Source organism: Phyllobates terribilis, unplaced genomic scaffold, assembly GCF_046119375.1.
Source record: "Phyllobates terribilis strain yellow unplaced genomic scaffold, ASM4611937v1 Scaffold_209__1_contigs__length_3470805, whole genome shotgun sequence".
Lineage (NCBI taxonomy): Eukaryota > Metazoa > Chordata > Amphibia > Anura > Dendrobatidae > Phyllobates > Phyllobates terribilis.
Genome location: NW_027362969.1, coordinates 3,038,696 through 3,060,000, shown reverse-complemented (window position 1 = coordinate 3,060,000; position 21,305 = coordinate 3,038,696). Strand labels below are relative to the sequence as shown.

Genomic DNA, 21,305 nt, shown 5'->3' with positions numbered 1-21,305 from the left:
CCCCTCACACGCCAATCCTGGTATGTATGGTCCTCTCACCCCCCAATCCTGGTATGTATGGCACCCCTCACCCCCCAATCCTGGTATGTATGGCACCCCTCATCCTTATCATGCTACACACACATACAAGAAAATAAACACTTATACTCACCTTTCTTCCCTGTGCTCCAGCGCTGTTTCCCGTTCTGCTGGAGGCCGGGGGAGGAGTGCGGCGCCGAAGTACGCGTGTGCTCATACCACGCTGTCCGGCTCCATTTTGCTGAAGACACATTGCAAATGTGTCTTCAGTAAAATGGCGCCGGATAGCGCTATGCGCATGTGCCGATTTCAATGCCTCCCTCTTCCCCCGGACTCCGGACCGAACAGAAGCGCCGCGGTAGCGCTCATCCCGGTCAGGTAAGTATGTAAGTATGGCGCCAGAGATCGCGGTATGTGTTCAGTGTATAAGCATACCGTGATCTCCTGCACCATACACTCCTCTTACCTGTAACTGCTCCATGCGTTCTTCAGTCTGGAGCCAGACTGTGCAGGCGTGTCGCACTAGCGCAGACTATAAAGGCTTCAGACAGAGGGACGCTTGTAGCGTTATATTATAGATACTCTATATGTATATATATATATATATGTATACTGTATATGTGTATATGCATACTGTATGTATATATATATGTATACTGTATATGGGTGTGTATATATGTATACTGTATATGGGTGTGTATATGTATACTGTATATGGGTGTGTATATATGTATACTGTATGTGTGTGTATATATATGTATACTGTATATGTGTGTGTATATCTATACTGTGTATATATGTATACTGTATATGGGTGTGTATATATGTATACTGTATATAGGTGTATATATATGTATACTGTAGATGTGTGTATATGTATACTGTATATGGGTGTATATATGTATGCTGTATGTGTGTGTATATATATATGTATACTGTATATGTGTGTGTATATATGTATACTGTATATGGGTGTGTATATATGTATACTGTATATGTGTGTGTATATATGTATACTGTATATGTGTGTATATATATGTATACTGTATATGTGTGTGTATATCTATACTGTGTATATATGTATACTGTATATAGGTGTATATATATGTATACTGTAGATGTGTGTATATGTATACTGTATATAGGTGTATATATGTATGCTGTATGTGTGTGTATATATATATGTACAGTGCTGGCCAAAAGTATTGGCACCCCTGCAATTCTGTCAGATAATACTCAGTTTCTTCCTGAAAATGATTGCAATCACAAATTCTTTGGTATTATTATCTTCATTTAATTTGCTTGCAAGGAAAAACACAAAAGAGAATGAAGCAAAAATAAAATCATTGATCATTTCACACAAAACTCCAAAAATGGGCCAGACAAAAGTATTGGCACCCTCAGCCTAATACTTGGTTGCACAACCTTTAGCCAAAATAACTGTGAACAACCGCTTCCGGTAACCATCAATGAGTTTCTTACAATGCTCTGCTGGAATTGTAGACCATTCTTCTTTGGCAAACTTGTAGTGAGCTGGCCGTCTCTGGCTGTTCTGTGATAATTGATATAGAGCCTGTTACAGAAGTGATTACACAGGATGATGTTGCCACCTTGTGGCCAGAGGTTGCACCTGCGCAGGGTGTGATGACAGAGAAAAAGACTGAGCCTCCTGTGTCCCGCCCTAGAGAGTCACGTGACCAAAGTGGGAAGCAGGAAAAAGCGCGCGCAGAGTCTGCTGTGGTCTGTGAAAAGAGCCAGGACGGTGTGCAGGCCCTCGTGTGTGGCGCAGGAGAGACTCTCAACGTGATTTCTTCTATCTGACACCATATCCTCGGAGCCTTCCCCAGCTCCTGCACTGCTGAAGGATTCAGCTGTTACACTCCCTGCTACTGGAGTGTGGACTACATAAGGGGACCCACCAGAGCTTCTATCCGGATCAGAGAGACTGTAAGCGGGACCTCTGGCGAGAGGCCGAAGTATCCCTTCCTTTGTTTCCGCGAATTCTGCTGTTCCTGTTTTTTTTCCGGCTGGGACGCCTTCCTGCAAAGACAGACAGGCCTGCGACGGGGGACACATCCTTCTGGAGTAAAGGACTGGTAACGTGTGAGTAGGGACAGTGAGGGTCAGCTTATCAGTACAAGTTATTACTGTGCATATTTACGGTTGTCATTTATTGTTTTTTTTTCTTTGCTGTGTTAAAAATGTATGCGAGTAAAGATACGGTTGTCAAGATAGAGTCTGTGTGTGGGGATCTTGCTGGGCCAGATCATAGATACCAATGCGCGGCCTTGCCCGCGGTCACTTCAAACTGCTCCAGGTCCCTGATATTTGAAGGGAGCCTTCTCCAAACTGCCATTTTGCGATCTCTCCACAGGTGTTCTATGAGATTCAGGTCTGGACTCATTGCTGGCCACCTTAGAAGTCTCCAGTGCTTTCTCTAAAACCATTTTATAGTGCTTTTGGAAGTGTGTTTTGGGTCATTGTCCTGCTGGAAGACCCATGACCTCTGAGGGAAACCCAGCTTTCTCACACTGGGCCCTACATTATGCTGCAAAATTTGTTGGTAGTCTTCAGACTTCATAATGCCATGCACACGGTCAAGCAGTCCAGTGCCAGAGGCAGCAAAGCAACCCCAAAACATCAGGGAACCTCCGCCATGTTTGACTGTAGGGACCGTGTTCTTTTCTTTGAATGCCTCTTTTTTTTCCTGTACACTCTATGTTGATGCTTTTTCCCAAAAAGCTCTACTTTTGTCTCATCTGACCAGAGAACATTCTTCCAAAACGTTTTAGGCTTTCTCAGGTAAGTTTTGGCAAACTCCAGCCTGGCTTTTTTATGTCTCGGGGTAAGAAGTGGGGTCTTCCTGGGTATCCTACCATACAGTCCCTTTTCATTCAGATGCCAACGGATAGTACGGGTTGACACTGCTGTACCCTCGGACTGCAGGGCAGCTTGAACTTGTTTGGATGTTAGTCGAGGTTCTTTATCCACCATCCGCACAATCTTGCGTTGAAATCTCTCGTCAATTTTTTTTTCCGTCCACATCTAGGGAGGTTAGCCACAGTGCCATGGGCTTTACACTTCTTGATGACACTGCGCACGGAAGACACAGGAACATTCAGGTCTTTGGAGATGGACTTGTAGCCTTGAGATTGCTCATGCTTCCTCACAATTTGGTTTCTCAAGTCCTCAGACAGTTCTTTGGTCTTCTTTCTTTTCTCCATGCTCAATGTGGTACACACAAGGATACAGGACAGAGGCTGAGTCAACTTTAATCCATGTTAACTGGCTGCAAGTGTGATTTAGCTATTGCCAACACATGTTAGGTGCCACAGGTAAGTTACATGTGCTGTTAATTACACGAATTAGAGAAGCATCACATGATTTTTCAAAAGGTGCCAATACTTTTGTCCACCCCCTTTTTTAGGTTTGGTGTGGAATTATATCCAATCTGGCTTTAGGACAATTCTTTTTCTGTTTTTTTCATTGAAGACAAATTAAATGAAGATAATAATACCAAAGAATTTATGATTGCAATCATTTTCAGGAAGAAATTGAGCATTATCTGACAGAATTGCAGGGGTGCCAATACTTTTGGCCACCACTGTATACTGTATATGGGCGTGTGTATATATATATGTATACTGGTATGTGTGTGTATATGTGTGTATATATGTGTATATATGTATACTGTATATGTGTGTATATATGTATACTGTATATGTGTGTATGTATACTGTATATGGGTGTGTATATATATATATATATACTGTATATGGGTGTGTATATATATATATACTGTATACTGGGTGTGTATATATGTATACTGTATAAGTGTGTATATATATATGTATACTGTATATGGGTGTATATATATGTATACTGGTATATGTGTGTATATATGTATACTGTATATGGGTGTATATATATGTATACTGTATATGTGTGTATATATGTATACTGTATATGTGTGTATATATATGTATACTGTATATGGGTGTGTATATATGTATACTGTATATGTGTGTATATGTATACTGTATATGTGTGTATATATGTATACTGTATATGTGTGTATATATATGTATACTGTATATGGGTGTATATATATGTATACTGGTATATGTGTGTATATATGTATACTGTATATGTGTATATATATGTATACTGTATATGTGTGTATATATATGTATACTGTATATGGGTGTGTATATATGTATACTGTATATGTGTGTATATGTATACTGTATATGGGTGGATATATACAGTACAGACCAAAAGTTTGGACACACCTTCTCATTTAAAGATTTTTCTGTATTTTCATGACTATGAAAATTGTACATTCACACTGAAGGCATCAAAACTATGAATTAACACATGTGGAATTATATACTTAACAAAAAAGTGTGACACAACTGAAAATATGTCTTATATTCTAGGTTCTTCAGAGTAGCCCCCTTTTGCTTTGATGACTGCTTTGCACACTCTTGGCATTCTCTTGATGAGCTTCTAGAGGTAGTCTCCGGAAATGGTCTTCACCTCACAGGTGTGCCCTGTCAGGTTTAATATGATAAAGTGCTTTATTCTTTGTCGGGTCCAGGGGTCCTGTAGAATGTGAATCCCTGAGGAACAGCGGATCCTTGGCTTGTGCCAAGACAGAAGAAAAGTTGCTGAACACTTGGTACCCCAACGTGATCAATCTATTTGCCAATCAAGATGCCCTGCAGTTGATTAATGCGGACAAATTGGATTCCTTTTATAACTGCGTCTCGACTAGCGGGGTGCCTCAAGGGTCTGTCTTGGGCCCTATATTATTTAATATACTTATTAATGATCTAGTGGAAGGGTTGCATAGTAAAATAGCAATATTTGCAGATGATACTAAACTTTGTAACGTAGTTAATACAGATGAGGATAGGGCACAGCTACAGGAGGATTTAGATAAATTGGGGAGTTGGGCCAAAAAATGGCAAATGGGGTTCAATGCCGATAAATGTAAGGTCATGCACATGGGAAAGAAAAACAGCAGTCACCCATACATATTAAATGGGAAACCGTTGGGGAAATCTGACATGGAGAAGGACCTGGGCGTCTTGGTTAACAGCAAATTAAATTGGAGTGCCCAGTGTCAGGCAGCAGCTGCGAAGGCAAATAGAGTCATGGCATGCATCAGAAGAGGAATAGGGGCATATGATGAGAACATTGTTCTTCCTCTGTGTAAAGCGCTGGTAAGGCCGCACTTAGAATATTGTGCACAGTTCTGGGCTCCAGTACTCAGGAAAGACATATTGGAGCTAGAGAGGGTACAAAGGAGGGCGACTAAGGTAATAAAGGGAATGGAGGGACTAGAATACCCAGAGAGGTTGTCCAAATTAGGCCTATTTACGTTGGAAAAGAGAAGGCTTAGGGGAGACCTCATAAACATGTATAAATACATCAGGGGGCTGTACAGAGATCTCTCCCATGACCTGTTTATACCAAGGATGGTGACAAAGACGAGGGGGCACACTATGCGTCTGGAGGAAAGGAGGTTCCTGCACCAGCATAGAAGGGGATTCTTTACGGTCAGAGCCGTGAGACTCTGGAACTCTCTGGGAGAGGAAGTGGTGATGTCCAACTCACTTAATGAGTTCAAGAGAGGACTGGACGCCTTTCTTGAGAACAATAAAATTACATCTTATGCTTAGTGATAATTAATCCAGGGATTTAATCTGACTGCCAGATTGGAGTCGGGAAGTGAATTTTTCCTCAATGATGTAAATTGGCCTATACCGCATGGTTTTTTTTTGCCTTCCCCTGGATCAACGCTGCGGAATAGCTGCAGTGCACAAGAAATAGGCTGAACTGGATGGACGCTTGTCTTTTTTCGGCCTTTTAAACTATGTAACTATGTAACACTTATGTCCAAGCAGGTAAAGGCGGCTGCAAGATCCGTGATATATAAGGATTCATGTTCATTATTGTATCTCTGGATCAGACATAGACTCAGAGTGATACAACTAAATAGACCCTATAGGGGTAAAGTTGGCATATCCGGGGGGAAATATATCCCAGATTTGCCAAACTGAGCCAACTCATGAAACACATGGGTACATAGGAGAAGAAAGAGTTAATTGGCGTAAAAAATATAAATTTTTATTCCATCAAGTTAAAAAACGTACATAGTAAAAAGAGAAATGACATAATACGGATAGTATAAAGACACTAATTAGATTACCAATGTAGCAAGATATGTTACAAAGTATACATATATGGTCACGCATATGGTCACAGTGGGACATGAGCAATATAGATAATATAGCATAAGGTTAGTATATCAAGACAATCCAATGAGTGTAATAATATATCAAAAAGTAATCCATAAGTATTCCATAGTCATTGGATTTACACTTGCCATATGCATCAGGTATCCATCTAAATAATGCTCCTGCCCACAAATAATCAGATACATGTCATATAAAACATTTTTTAAGGTAGTCTCTTACCACAAAGAGTGCCAAAAAGGAGGGTAAAGTGCATAAAGGAACGCACAGTGGCAGAGTGGTATTCCCATCTCATATATTTATGGCACTTCCACAGTCTGAGGACGCACATTCGGCTGAAGTATATTGCTGCGCAGGGACATACCGGGTCCCTGAGCTGCAATGCATGCCGCCAGCCAATCAAAGGCCGGTAGCTGATGTCGGCGTGCCAGTCACGAGCGACGCATGGAAGTGACGTCATGCGCTGCCTCTACCGGCACACTGAAATCAGCTACAGAAGAAGACGCCGCATGTCGTGGGAGCGCAGGAAGGTAAGAAGAATCATTTATTTTTGTTTATTTAATGTATTAGAAAAGAACGACAGAACATTATACCAGGAAAGGGCCAAGGATGGGGAGCATTAGACAAGGAAGGGGCTCAGGGTGGGGAGAATTAGACAAGGAAGGGGCCCAGGATGGGGAGCATTATATAAAGAAGGGGCCCAGGATGGGGAACATTATACAAGGAAAGGGCCCAGGATAGGGAGCATTATACCAGAATGGGGGTCATTATACCATGACATGGGCCAGGATGAAGGACATTACACCAGGAAGGGCACAAGGATGGAGGTCATTATACCAGAATGGGGCCTAGGATGGGGGACAGGATACCAGGATGGAGGACATTGTTATAGGATGGGGGACATTGTACCAGGATTGGGGACATTGTTACAGGAAGGGGCCAGGATGGGGGACATTATTACAGTAAGAGGCCCAGGACCAAGGACATTATACCAGGAAGGAGCCCAGGATTGGGACGTTATTGCTGAAAGGGGCTCAGGATGGGGGGTATTATACACAGAAGGTGGATATTATAACAGGAAGAGGCCCAGGATCGGGGATATTATAACAGGAAGGGGCGCAGGATGGGGAACATTATACCAGGAAGGGGCCTAGAATGAGAGACATTATTATAGGATGGGGCTACAATGGGAAACATCCAAGGCAGGGACGAACACGCGCATCATTATCGGATCTAGAATGCTACAAGGGCCCATACATCTGACCAACATGCTGGTGGGGGCCCAGGTCCAAATTTTGCACATCTGCAGGAACATGGCATATGGCTTAACAGTATGTCATATGTTGGGAAGGGGTTAAGCTACAGCACATTACATAGCCTCTTGCAGCTATATCAATGGAAAAATTAAAAAATGTATGGCTTTTTGAAGAAGGGAAGGAAAAAATGCAAAACAAAAAATTATCCGGTCCTGAAGGGATTAAGGAGTTCCCACCCACAGTAAATGTTGTCACTCAGCTTAAAATCTTCACTTGCTTATTAGCAGAAGCTAAGGTTTCATTAGGATCTCCGAGGCTAAAGTTACATGCGGCTCCAGCTTACATGTAAAGGGGATGGCATCAAGGAGTCTCGCCAAACTTTCCCTACAAATGTCCAACAATTCAGAATTCATATCCATTGATAATTTATCTTCTAAAATGATAGCATTTTTTTTCTATCCTTTTCATTTTATGTGTAATTAACTTTTTGCTCTCCTCCTTTAAGCAATGGGAGGAACGACTGATAAGGATCCAGGAAACCATTGATGAATGGCTGAAGGTGCCGACCCAGTGGCTTTAATCTTCTCTTCTGAGGACATCATGCAGCAAATGCCTGAAGAAGGACGCTTATTCCAGACTGTGGACAGAAACTGGAGAGAGATCATGAAACATTGCGTTAAAGACCCGAAGGTAAATGGATGCTTCATGGTGGACTGATACAAGAAAGCACGGTCATCTTGCATCCAGGATTGATGTTTTCCAAGAGTCCGTGTCCTGATGCTTCCATCACAAGGATCCCGGGTTATGGGGCTCCGCACTGCCTGGACTCCAGCCTCCCGCATCTTCTATTTTCTATCCAAATAGGTTCTAATTTTTCTTTTAATATAAACTATTGGCACAATAGTCAATGAATGTGACCTTTTTTCAGTCTCTATAACTATATAATGGAATCTTACTTATGGGCTATCTACTTTGTTTTAGGTTTTAAGCGCCACTTCTCTGACCGGACTTCTGGAGAAACTTCAGGACAGCAATGTGCTTCTGGATAAAATCATGAAAGGGCTGGAGAAGAAGAGGCTTTTTTCCCACGGTATAGTCCTTTCACTTGTTGCAATGATTGTATATATTCCTTAAATATTTTTTTTTCTTATTTAAACGCATTGAAATCATTTTTGTAATTGGATTTCATTAATAATTTTGCACTGTTTGCCTTCTATTGGCTCTGTGTTGCGCTGGCTATTGGACTTATTTTTAATCTGTCTTTTTTCAGCTCCTCTTAGCCGATTTATGACCACAGATCACATCAAAGCTGAATGTGCAGGAAACAAAAAGCCTAACGGTGCAACATTTTTAATGAAACTGAATTGTCGCAAATACTCGCAATTAAATGGGTATTCCCATCTCCAAGATCCTATCCCAATATGTAGTAGGCGTAGTAATAATAATAATATTAGCAAATACCTCCAATTAGAAGTGTAGTATAGTTCTTCTGATTCACTATGTCGCTTTCCCCATGTGCAAGGCATTGCAGTAGCTTCGGTATCCATGGTTACGACCACTCATATAGTGACAGTTATTTGCTAGTGGTCGTAACCTAAGCTACTGCAATGCCCTGCACATGGGGTAAGCGACAAAACAAATCAGAAGAACTATACTAAACTTCTAATTGGAGGTATTTGCTAATATTATTATTATTACGCATACTACATATTGGGGTAGAATCCTGGAGATGGGAATACACATTTCAGTTAAATAAAAAAAAGTTCCCAAAGCTGGATAGCCCCTTTAAGCTAACCATACGCATGACATATGAGATACCCGTGGTCTGAATGGTTATTTGGCTATTTCTCCTGACTCCCACCTATTCTGCTGAACAGTCATGTGGTTTTAATGGGGAGAGAGGAGAAAGTCGGTACTGGACACCTCCGGCAGCGGGTTATCTCCCCTGAGAACCAAAAGACCGGGTATTGAAATCCCATCTGCCCGATCCTTCTGGCCCTGACATCCTCTATCGGGGGAGAGTCAGGAGACCCCCATACACATCAGTGGGTAGGCCGGTCCTGCTGCAATCGTCAGGTTTAAACTATTTTAATCCAATGTGTATGGGGACTGAATCTTTACTTTAAAGCTTTGCTTTTCTATTTTCTCACATAGACACTAATACAAATGGCGCCTGACCCAATACTTTAATGACATCTTTATCATATTGTGCATTTTCGCTTTAGCTTTTTCTTCCTGTCCAACGACGAAATGCTAGAAATTCTCTCTGAGACTAAAGATCCTCTGCGGGTCCAACCACATCTAAAGAAGGGCTTTGAAGGCATAGCAAAGCTGGAGAAGTGGCTCATCCAAGGGGAAGATGTCATGTTAAGGAGCGTGCATGATGTTATTGCTCGGTCACGAATGGTACGGATCTACCTACAGACCAAAGCATTAATTGGAACTAATCTAGTCTATATATATAATCGTCTTATCCCGTCTGTCTGTCTGTCTGTGTGTCTGTCTGTCCAGGAAATCCCGCGTCGCTCATTGGTCCGGCAGCGGCCAATCAGCGCCGGGGGATTTCTAAAAAAAGATGGCGGCCGTTAGCGGCTCATCTGCGGGACGGAGCTGAGCGGCCATGCAGCCGGGAGATGACCGGCGCAAGGCGCTCATCTCCCGGCCGGCAACAGCAGAAGGAACCCGACCGACGGACCCATCTGCGGGATGGAGATGCAGCCGGAAGATGAGCGCCGCGAGGCGCTCATCTCCCGGCCGGTAGCAGCGGAAGGACCGCCGGCGTCGCTGACCTCCATGCGGAAGGGAGGACCGGGGAGCGGCGCCGCGGGTCGGGATACTTCTGCTGTGAGCGCCCGCTATGTCCCGGGTTCTCGCAGCGGAAGTAGCCGCACAGGCAGCGCCGCTCCCCGGTCCTCACCAAGACGATTCGATGATTGATCGCGGTCTTCGGACCCGACCAATCACTGATCTTAGCGCAAAACTTAAACACCGCTGTGCTGATTGGTCGCCGACGCTGCCCGCGACCAATCACCGATCTTGGCTCCACATTTAAACACCGCTGTGGTGATTGGTCGCGGCCGATATTTAAATTTGGCGCCAAAATCGGTGATTGGTCGCGGCCGATATTTCAATTTGGCGCCCAAATCGGTGATTGGTCGCGGTCAGCGTCCGTGACCAATCAGCACAATAGTGTTTAACTTTGGCGCCAAGATCAGTCATTGGTCGCGGGCCAAGACAGCGACCAATCACCGATTTGTGCGGCACTTTTAAATAGCGTCCGTGACCAATTGGATGTCAGCGCCACTCCCCGGTCCTCCCTTCACACCCTAGCCGCATGGATGTCAGCGCCGCTCCCCGGTCCTCCCTTCACAGCCTAGCCGCATGGATGTCAGCGGCGCTGCCTGTGCGGATACTTCCGCTCCGAGAACCCGGGACATGAGCGGGCGCTCGCAGCAGAAGTATCTGGACTCGCAGCGCCGCTCCCCGGTCCTCCCTTCACACCCTAGCCGCTGATGTCCCCACTGTATCCGCATGGTCTTACAAAGGTCCGGACATTTGTGTTAAAAATCGCTGATTGGTCGCTGGCGCTGCCCGCGACCAATCACCGATTTGGGCGCCAAATTTAAATATCAGCCGCGACCAATCAGCACAGCGGTGTTTAAATGTGGAGCCAAGATCGGTGATTGGTCGCGGCCGATATTTAAATTTGGCGCCCAAATCGGTGATTGGTCGCGGGCAGCGCCAGCGACCAATCAGCGATTTTTAACACAAATGTCCGGACCTTTGTAACACCATGCGGATACTGTGGGGACATCAGCGGCTAGGGTGTGAAGGGAGGACCGGGGAGCGGCGCTGCGGGTCGGGATACTTCTGCTCCGAGCGCCCGCTCATGTCCCGGGTTCTCGGAGCGGAAGTATCCGCACAGGCAGCGACGCTGACATCCATGCGGCTAGGGTGTGAAGGGAGGAACGGGGAGCGGCGCTGACATCCAATTGGTCGCGGACGCTATTTAAAAGTGCCGCACAAATCGGTGATTGGTCGCGGTCTTGGCCCACAACCAATCACGGATCTTGCCGCAAAAGTTAAACACTACAGTGCTGATTGGTCGCGGACGCTGACAGCGACCAATCACCGATTTGGGCGCCACATTCAAATATCGGCCGCGACCAATCACCGATCTTGGCTCCACATTTAAACACCGCTGTGCGGATTGGTCGCGGACGCTATTTAAATGTGGCACCAAAATCGGTGATTGGTCGCGCCCAGCGTCGGCGACCAATCAGCACAGCGGTGTTTAAATGTGGAGCCAAGATCGGTGATTGGTCGCGGCCGATATTTGAATGTGGCGCCCAAATCGGTGATTGGTCGCTGTCAGCGTCCGCGACCAATTAGCACCGTAGTGTTTAACTTTGGCCGCAAGATCAGTGATTGGTTGCGGGCCAAGTCGGCGACCAATCACCGATTTGTGCGGCACATTTAAATAGCGGCCGTGACCAATTGGATGTCAGCGCCGCTCCCCGGTGCTCCCTTCACGCCCTAGCCGCATGGATGTCAGCGCCGCTGCCTGTGCGGATACTTCCGCTCCGAGAACCCGGGACATGAGCGGGCGCTCGCAGCAGAAGTATCCCGACCCGCAGCGCCGCTCCCCGGTCCTCCCTTCACACCCTAGCCGCTGATGTCCCCACAGTATCCGCATGGTGTTACAAAGGTCCGGACATTTGTGTTAAAAATCGCTGATTGGTCGCTGACGCTGCCGCCGACCAATCACCGATTTAGGCGCCAAATTTAAATATCGGCCGCGACCAATCACCGATCTTGGCTCAACATTTAAACACCGCTGTACTGATTGGTCGCGGACGCTATTTAAATGTGCCGCCAAAATTGGTGATTGGTCGCGCACAGCGTCGGCGACCAATCAGCACAGCGGTGTTTGAATTTGCCGCCAAGATCGGTGATTGGTCGCGGCCAGCGCCAGCGACCAATCAGCGATTTTTAACACAGATGTCCTGACCTTTGTAACACCATGCAGATACTGTGGGGACATCAGTGGCTAGGGTGTGAAGGGAGGACCGGGGAGCGGCGCTGCGAGTCCGGATACTTCTGCTGCGAGCGCCCGCTCATGTCCCGGGTTCTTGCAGCGGAACTATCCGCACAGGCAGCGGCGCTGACATCCATGCGGCTAGGGTGTGAAGGGAGGACCGGGGAGCGGTGCTGACATCCAATTGGTCGCGGCCGCTATTTAAATTTAAATGTGGCGCCAAAATCGGTGATTGGTCGCGCCCAGCGTCGGCGACCAATCAGCACAGCGGTGTTTAAATGTGGAGCCAAGATCGGTGATTGGTCGCGGCCGATATTTAAAATTGGCGCCCAAATCGGTGATTGGTCGCGGGCAGCGCCAGCGACCAATCAGCGATTTTGAACACAAATGTCCGGACCTTTGTAACACCCTGCGGATACTGTGGGGACATCAGCGGCTAGGGTGTGAAGGGAGGACCGGGGAGCGGCGCTGCGGGTCGGGATACTTCTGCTCCGAGCGCCCGCTCATGTCCCGGGTTCTCGCAGCGGAAGTAGCCGCACAGGCAGGGGCGCTCCCCTGTCCTCTCTAATACGATTCCACTCCCCGCTCCTCACCAATACGATTCGCTGATTGGTCGCGCTCTCCACACCCGACCAATCAGTGATCTTGGCGCTAAAGTTAAACACCGCTCTGCTGATTGGTCGCGTCCGCTGCCCGCAACCAATCACCGATTTGGGCGCCACATTTAAATAGCGGCCGCGACCATTCACCGATCTTGCCGCCACATTTAAACACTGCTGTGCTGATTGGACGCGGACGCCGGACGCGTCCAATCAACGAGATTGGCGCCAAATTTAAGCAACGCTCTGCTGATTGATCGCGGTCGCTGGCCGAGATCAATCAGCAGTATTGGCGCAAAATTTAAACAACGCTCTGCTGATTGGTCGCGGATGTCGGCCGTGACCAGTCAGCAGTATTGGCGCCAAATTTAAACCTCACTCTGCTGATTGGTCGCAACCACCGGCCGCGACCAATCTGCGTTTTTGGTGCCAAATTTAAACAACGCTCTGCTGATTGGTCACAGTCGCCGGCCGAGACCAATCAGCAGCATTGGGGCCAAATGTAAACCCCGCTGTGCTGATTGGTCGCGGTCGCCGGCAAAGACCCATCAGCATTATTGGTGCCAAATTTAAACCCTGCTCTGCTGATTGGTCGCAGCCACCAGCCGCGACTAATCAGCGATTTTGGTGCCAAATTTAAACACCGCACTGCTGATTGGTCGCGGCCGCCAGCCGCGACCAATCAGCGAGATTGGCGCCAAATTTAAACGCCGCTCTGCTGATTGGTCGCGGCCGCCATCCGCGACCAATCAGCGAGATTGGCGCCAAATTTAAACAACGCTCTTATGATTGTTCGCTGTCGCCGGCCTCGACCAATCAGCGATTTTGGCGCCAAATTTAAAGAATGCTCTGCTGTTTGGTCGCGGCCGGCGACCAATCTGTGATTTTGGCGCCGAATTTAAACCCCGCTCTGCATCGCTCTGCTGATTGGTCGCGGTCGGCGGCCATGACCAGTCAGCAGTATTGGCGCCAAATTTAAACACCGCTCGGCTGATTGGTCGCGACTAATCAGCGATTTTGGTGCCAAATTTAAACACGCTCTCCAGTCCTCACTAACACGGTTCGCTGATTGGTCGCGGCCGCCGCCCGCGACCAATCATCGATATTGCCGCCAAATTTAAACACCGCTTTGCTGATTGGTCGCGGTTGCCGAACGCGACCAATCAGCGATTTTGGCGCCAAATTTAAACACAGCTCTGCTGATTGCACCCGGTCGGCCGCATACCTATTCTAGAATACCCGATGCATTAGAATCGGGCCACCATCTAGTTCTTTTATATTTGTATAAGATTATTTGGCGGCAGTGAATGATTTGTGGATGATGTATCTCTTGCAATAGAGCCAGGTAGCAGATCTTCTACCTGCAATCGGTAGAAATGAATTTGCTAGATAATACTAGTAAGGTTGTCCCTCTCTTAAATGCTTCTGTCAACGTAATTTAACTTTCTTTTTTAAAAGGCATACCCTGCGACTGCAAGAAAAGACTGGGTGAGGGAATGGCCGGGACAGGTCGTGCTCTGTGTGTCTCATGTTCTGGACAAGTGAAGTGCATGAAGCTATCGACAGTGGCCCGGAGGTACGGCATAAGCTCCTTTACTGATCAAGGTTGCTTCACTATAAACAGTCATGGCCGGAAGTGTTGGCACCCTTGAAGTTGTTCCAGAAAATGAAGTATTTTTCCATAAAAAATTGCATGTGTATTTTCTGTTATACACATGTTTATTTCCTTTGTATGTATTGGAACAACACAAAAAAAGGCAAATTGGATATAATTTCACACAAAACCCCATAAATGGGTCGGACAAAATTGTTGGCATCTTTCCAAAATTGTGGGTAAACAATTTTGTTTCAAGCATGTGATGCTCGTTCAAAGTCACCTGTGGCAAGTAAAAGGTGCGGGCAATATGAAAATCACACCTGAAACCTGATACAAAGTTGACTCAGTCTTTGCGTTGTTACGTGCCACACTAAGCAGGGAGAACAGAAAGAGGAGAAGAGAACTGTCTGAGGACTTGAGAACCAAAATTGTTGACTAATATCTTCTTTTTGTGTTGTTCCAATATACACAAATGAAATAAACATGTGAACAACAAAACGTGTAATTGTAATAATTTTCTGGGAGAAATACATATATATACATTCATAGACAGACTTCATGAGTTCTCCTGCTAATAGACTGTCATACCCAGAGACGCAGCTTATAGGAGTTTCCAGGGGGGGATATACCATTGGTGCAACAGAGGTAAGGGGACCCACATTCACATCCAAAGATGCAAGCAGCTTATTTCACAGTACGTTATTAGACTGCAAAGAGCCCATGTAGTGTTCTTGCCCAGGGGTCTTCTCCTGGGGGTTGCAGTTGTACAGCGGCTCAATATCTTGAAGGTACCCAAAAGGCTCCATAGTATTGTTGGGATTTTGCATTGATTCATGCATCTTGTCTAGAGATGCGCAACTAAATTTGCAGGACCTTGGTCTAAGAGAGCAGGTTAGTAGTCTGTGGCTGTTGGATGGGAGCCTTGCTAACCGCCTCTTACATGCCGGCATCCCTGGCTCCTCTTTTGATTAGCCGGCCAGGCGTGATGTCATTTGTGCCTCACACCACAACTATGACATCGACATCAAAAGAGGAGCCGGAGATGCCGGTTCACGGGGCTCCGGTCCTGCGGCCGTGGAATACTGACCGGACTGTTGGACCAGAGTCCTGCAAATCCATTCGCTCATCTCTACTCTCGTCATATCTACCAATAAGGGAAGACATTGTATGGGATTTCCCATAATACCAGCATAAAATTAATCCATCTGCATTGAGTTTTCCATGCTGTTTGTAGCAGGGTTTTATAGAGGTACATCTGGGTATTTGGAGCAATTTGCGAGGAGGCAAATTGTCCCAGCAGACTCGCAGCACATTGGGGGCTCTCGTCACCATAGAGGGGCACGCTCGTGACGTGGTCACAGAAATGATCGAAACAGGTTTGTGCAAACATCATGGCTGGCAGCAAACTTTCCAATACCATGTTCTATTTATTATACACTACATGGAGAAAGGTATTGTGCCCCCTCCACATTACACCTACAGGGGCTTTTATGGCCTCCTATTCTAATCCATATCCAGGATGTTAATATGGAGTCCGTCCCTCTACAGATATCACAGCTCAGTATGCCGAGCACCTTCATACATTTCACCATATTCCTATGTTCTTTCCATATCTATGTTATGTTCCCCCCTCTTTTCTTTGAGTTTTCATAGGACACAATTGATCTTGTCACAGTAAAGCAATCTTGGGGTGTACTTACAATGACGTCTATGGGGCAGTAGTCATTTCTGCATATTGAGATGGTGGTCACTATATAGGAATGTTTTGGCATCTGTAGGTGTCGGCATCCCCTGTATATGACTCATTGCCACAATTGATCTTCTTTATAGTCAGTGGTTTGGATGGCCTAGGTGCGGTTTGTAATATTTTCTATCAATGGTGTGTGTGCCCTCCTCTGTGCAGTGTCGTTCTATAACCATGGATGGACTAATAAAGGGGTTTTATGTCAATTCCTTTAATGACCTTTTGTTCGGTTTCTTTGTAGGTATTATGTCATTCTCCGAGTGGTCAGCCATTCTAAGCCTGAGCAGACATATGGCAATGTAATTGATGTGTGCCTGACATTGTTCTTCCCTATGTGGCGGTGACATATTTATGCTGCCATTCTCCAGTATTTGTTCTAATTAATCATCCTAAAGGTGTTTAGTGGGGTTGAGGTTGAGAACGTGTGGGAAACAGTTCTGCTCTTCTATTCCCTTAGGGTTGGAAGCTACAATTGTTTAAAATGTCTTGTGCTGAAGCATTAAGATATCTTTTCACTGGAACTAAGGGGCCTAGACCACCCCCTAAAAACAAGGCCATACCTCCACCAGCAAACTGCCCAGCGGGCACAATGCAGTTAATAGGGTAACGTTCTCCTGGCATTCACCAAATCCAGACTCGTCCATCAGATGCCAGATAGAGAAGTGTGATCCGTCACTGCACAGAACAGGTCTCCTCCAGAGTCCTGTGGTGGCGGCTTCACACCACTCCATCCGACGCTCGGCATCGTGCTTGGTGATGTAAGGCTGCATGCAGCTGCTCGGCCATAAAGCTCCAGGCGGGGGCGCAGTGTTTGCGGTGATGTTGTTACCAAAGTAGATCTGGACTCTGCAGTTATGGAGTCAGGAGAGCGTTCTGCCCTCTGCTCCTCAGCACTCAGTGACCCCGCTCTGTAATGTTCCGGGGTCTCCTGAGGTGCTGCAGTTCCTTCCACTCCTTAATAATATCACTCACATGTGATGGGGGAAGATTTAGGAGGGAAGAAATGTAATATCCAGACTTGTTACCCCGGTGGCTCCTATTACAGGACCGCGCTGGTATCAGAGAGCTCTGCACCACCAGCCGTTCTGTCATATGTTAGTAACAGCACACAGCATGGGAGGGCGGATGTTATACACCGGGGGGCGTGGGGATTGATGTTATACACTGGTGGGGGGCGAGAGTCTTAATGTTATACAAGGCCGAGGGGCCAGATGTTATACCCTAGGGGTACGAGGGGCTAGATGTTATACTGTCCGAGGGCTGGATGTTATACACTGAGGAGCAAGGGGACGGATATTATATACCGGGGTGAGGGGACGGATATTATACACCGGGGGGCGTGGGGACGGATATTATACACCAGGGGCGAGGGGACGGATATTATACACCAGGTGCGAGGGGACGGATATTATACACCAGGGGTGAGGGGACAGATATTATACACCAGGTGCGAGGGGACGGATATTATTCACCAGGGGCGAGGGGACGGATATTATACACCAGGGGCGAGGGGACGGATATTATTCACCAGGGGCGAGGGGACGGATATTATACACCAGGGGCGAGGGGACGGATATTATACACCAGGGGCGAGGGGACGGATATTATACACCAGGTGCGAGGGGACGGATATTATACACCAGGGGTGAGGGGACGGATATTATACACCAGGGGTGAGGGGACAGATATTATACACCAGGGGTGAGGGGACAGATATTATACACCAGGTGCGAGGGGACGGATATTATACACCAGGGGTGAGGGGACGGATATTATACACCAGGGGCGAGGGGACGGATATTATACACCAGGTGCGAGGGGACGGATATTATTCACCAGGGGCGAGGGGACGGATATTATACACCAGGGGCGAGGGGACGGATATTATACACCAGGGGCGGGGGGACGGATATTATACACCGGGGCGAGGGGACGGATATTATACACCGGGGGGGCGAGAGGCCAGATGTTATACACAAGGGGGAGGGAGCGAGGGGACAGATGTTATACACCGGGGCTGGGGGCCGGATATTATGCAAAGAAGGGCTTGGGGTTGGATGTTATACAGTGGGGTTGAGGGGATGGATTTTATACACTGGCGGGGGGGGGCGAGGGGACGGATATTATACACCGGGGGGGCGAGAGGCCGGATGTTATACACCAGGGGGAGGGAGCGAGGGGACAGATGTTATACACCGGGGCTGGGGGCCGGATGTTATACCCTGGGGGCCAGATGTTATGCAATGGAGCGCTTGGGGTTGGATGTTATACAGTGGGGTTGAGGGGATGGATTTTATACACTGGCGGGGGGCGAGGGGAGAGATGTTATACTAAACTAGGGGCGAGGGGTGGATGTTATACACCGGGGGAGGCGAGAGGCCGGATTTTATAAACTGGGGGCTGAGAGTCCGGATATTATACACCGTGGGCAATGGGACTAAATGAAAAAAGCAGAATTCGGTGACTAGGAGTTTTGTCCTATAATGTATGTGCATTTGCCTTCCCTTTAGAAACTCTCCCTTGTGATTCTGCAGTGTCTTAGAGGTTGACTATCTTTTCCTACATTCCTCAGGAGTTTCTCATGAACAGACTTCCGGTGACTTGCCCAACTCCGCTATTACTGGGAGAATGAGAATGCGAGAGTGCGAATCATCAACTGCAATGTGAAGTCCGCCTATGAGTACCTGGGCAGCTCCCCACGCCTGGTCATCACTCCGCTCACTGACCGATGCTAGCGGACTCTGCTATGATGTGATGGGTTATGCTCAGAAATGTTTTTGACTTTTGTATGATGCATGAAACTTATTAGCAATTATTATTGATATTTCATACCAGTTCTTTCATGTTTCATTGGTAGATCGGTGCTTTTTATCTAAATCTTGGTGGAGCTCCAGAAGGTCCGGCCGGCACAGGAAAAACTGAGACCACCAAAGATTTGGCCAAGGTGCTGGCCGTGCAGTGTGTGGTCTTTAACTGCTCTGATGGTTTGGACTACATAGCAATGTCAAAGGTACATACAATGTTAAGCTGCTCCATTGCAGATAATAAACTGACTCCATCCGATGTTCTGCTGACATCTTTTGATTATATAGTACAGACCAAAAGTTTGGACACACATTCTCATTTAAAGATTTTTCTGTATTTTCATGACTATGAAAATTGTACATTCACACTGAAAGCATCAAAACTATGAATTAACACATGTGGAATTATATACTTAACAAAAAAGTGTGAAACAACTGAAAATATGTCTTATAGTCTAGGTTCTTCAAAGTAGCCAAGAGGTAGTCACCGGAAATGGTTTTCACTTCACAGATGTGCCCTGTCAGGTTTAATAAGTGGGATTTCTTGCCTTATAAATGGGGTTGGGACCATCAGTTGTGTTGTGCAGAAGTCAGGTGAATACACAGCTGATAGTCCTACTGAATAGACTGTTAGAATTTGTATTATGGCAAGAAAAAAGCAGCTAAGTAAAGAAAAACGAGTGGCCATCATTACTTTAAGAAATGAAGGTCAGTCAGTCCGAAAAATTGGGAAAACTTTGAAAGTGTCCCCAAGTACAGTTGCAAAAACCATGAAGCGCTACAAAGTAACTGGGTCACATGAGGACCGCCCCAGTAAAGGAAGACCAAGAGTCACCTCTGCTTCTGAGGATAAGTTTATCCGAGTCACCAGCCTCAGAAATCGCAGGTTAACAGCAGCTCAGATTAGAGACCAGGTCAATGCCACACAGAGTTCTAGCAGCAGACACATCTCTACAACAACAGTTAAGAGGAGACTTTGTGCAGCAGGCCTTCATGGTAAAATAGCTGCTAGGAAACCACTGCTAAGGACAGGCAACAAGAAGAAGAGACTTGTTTGGGCTAAAGAACACAAGGAATGGACACTAGACCAGTGGAAATCTGTGCTTTGGTCTGATGAGTCCAAATTTTAGATCTTTGGTTCCAACCACCGTGTCTTTGTGCGACGCAGAAAAGGTGAACGGATGGACTCTACATGCCTGGTTCCCACCGTGAAGCATGGAGGAGGAGGTGTGATGGTGTGGGGGTGCTTTGCTGCTGACACTGTTGTGGATTTATTCAAAATGGAAGGCATACTGAACTAGCATGGCTACCACAGCATCTTGCAGTGGCATGCTATTCCATCTGGTTTGCGTTTAGTTGGACCATCATTTATTTTTCAACAGGACAATGACCCCAAACACACCTCCAGGCTTTGTAAGGGCTATTTGACCAAGAAAGAGAGTGATGGGGTGCTACACCAGTTGACCTGGCCTCCACAGTCACCAGATCTGAACTCAATCGAGATGGTTTGGCGTGAGCTGGACCACAGAGTGAAGGCAAAAGGGCCAACAAGTGCTAAGCATCTCTGGGAACTCCTTCAAGATTGTTGGAAGACCATTTCCGGTGACTACCTCTTGAAGCTCATCAAGAGAATGCCAAGAGTGTGCAAAGCAGTCATCAAACCAAAAGGTGGCTACTCTGAAGAACCTAGAATATAAGACATATTTTCAGTTGTTTCACACTTTTTTGTTAAGTATATAATTCCACATGTGTTAATTCATAGTTTTGATGCTTTCAGTGTGAATGTACAATTTTCAAAATCATGAAAATCCAGAAAAGTCTTTAAATGAGAAGGTGTGTCCAAACTTTTTTCTGTACTGTATATACACACACATATATATACTGTATATATACACACACACATATATATATATATATATATATATATATATATATATATATATTGTATATATACACAACACATATATATATTGTGTATATATACAC

The 21,305-nt window shown here is 46.2% G+C and overlaps 1 protein-coding gene across 2 annotated transcripts in view; it reads left to right on the top strand.

Moving 5' to 3' along the window:
• Window positions 1-19,665, top strand: part of LOC141213719 (dynein axonemal heavy chain 12-like) — a 20,822-nt gene extending 1,157 nt beyond the window's left edge. Inside the window, exons 2-7 of one of the 2 annotated variants that reach the window (XM_073665301.1) lie at window positions 4,458-4,564; window positions 8,043-8,227; window positions 8,519-8,627; window positions 9,763-9,943; window positions 14,633-14,750; window positions 19,088-19,665. In XM_073665301.1, the coding sequence (XP_073521402.1) occupies window positions 8,087-8,227; window positions 8,519-8,627; window positions 9,763-9,794 (282 nt within the window). In that variant the 5' untranslated portion in view covers window positions 4,458-4,564; window positions 8,043-8,086 and the 3' untranslated portion in view covers window positions 9,795-9,943; window positions 14,633-14,750; window positions 19,088-19,665. The remainder of the gene's footprint in view (window positions 1-4,457; window positions 4,565-8,042; window positions 8,228-8,518; window positions 8,628-9,762; window positions 9,944-14,632; window positions 14,751-19,087) is intronic. The other variant, XM_073665302.1, reaches the window with a different exon arrangement.
• The last annotated feature ends 1,640 nt before the right edge of the window (window positions 19,666-21,305 follow it).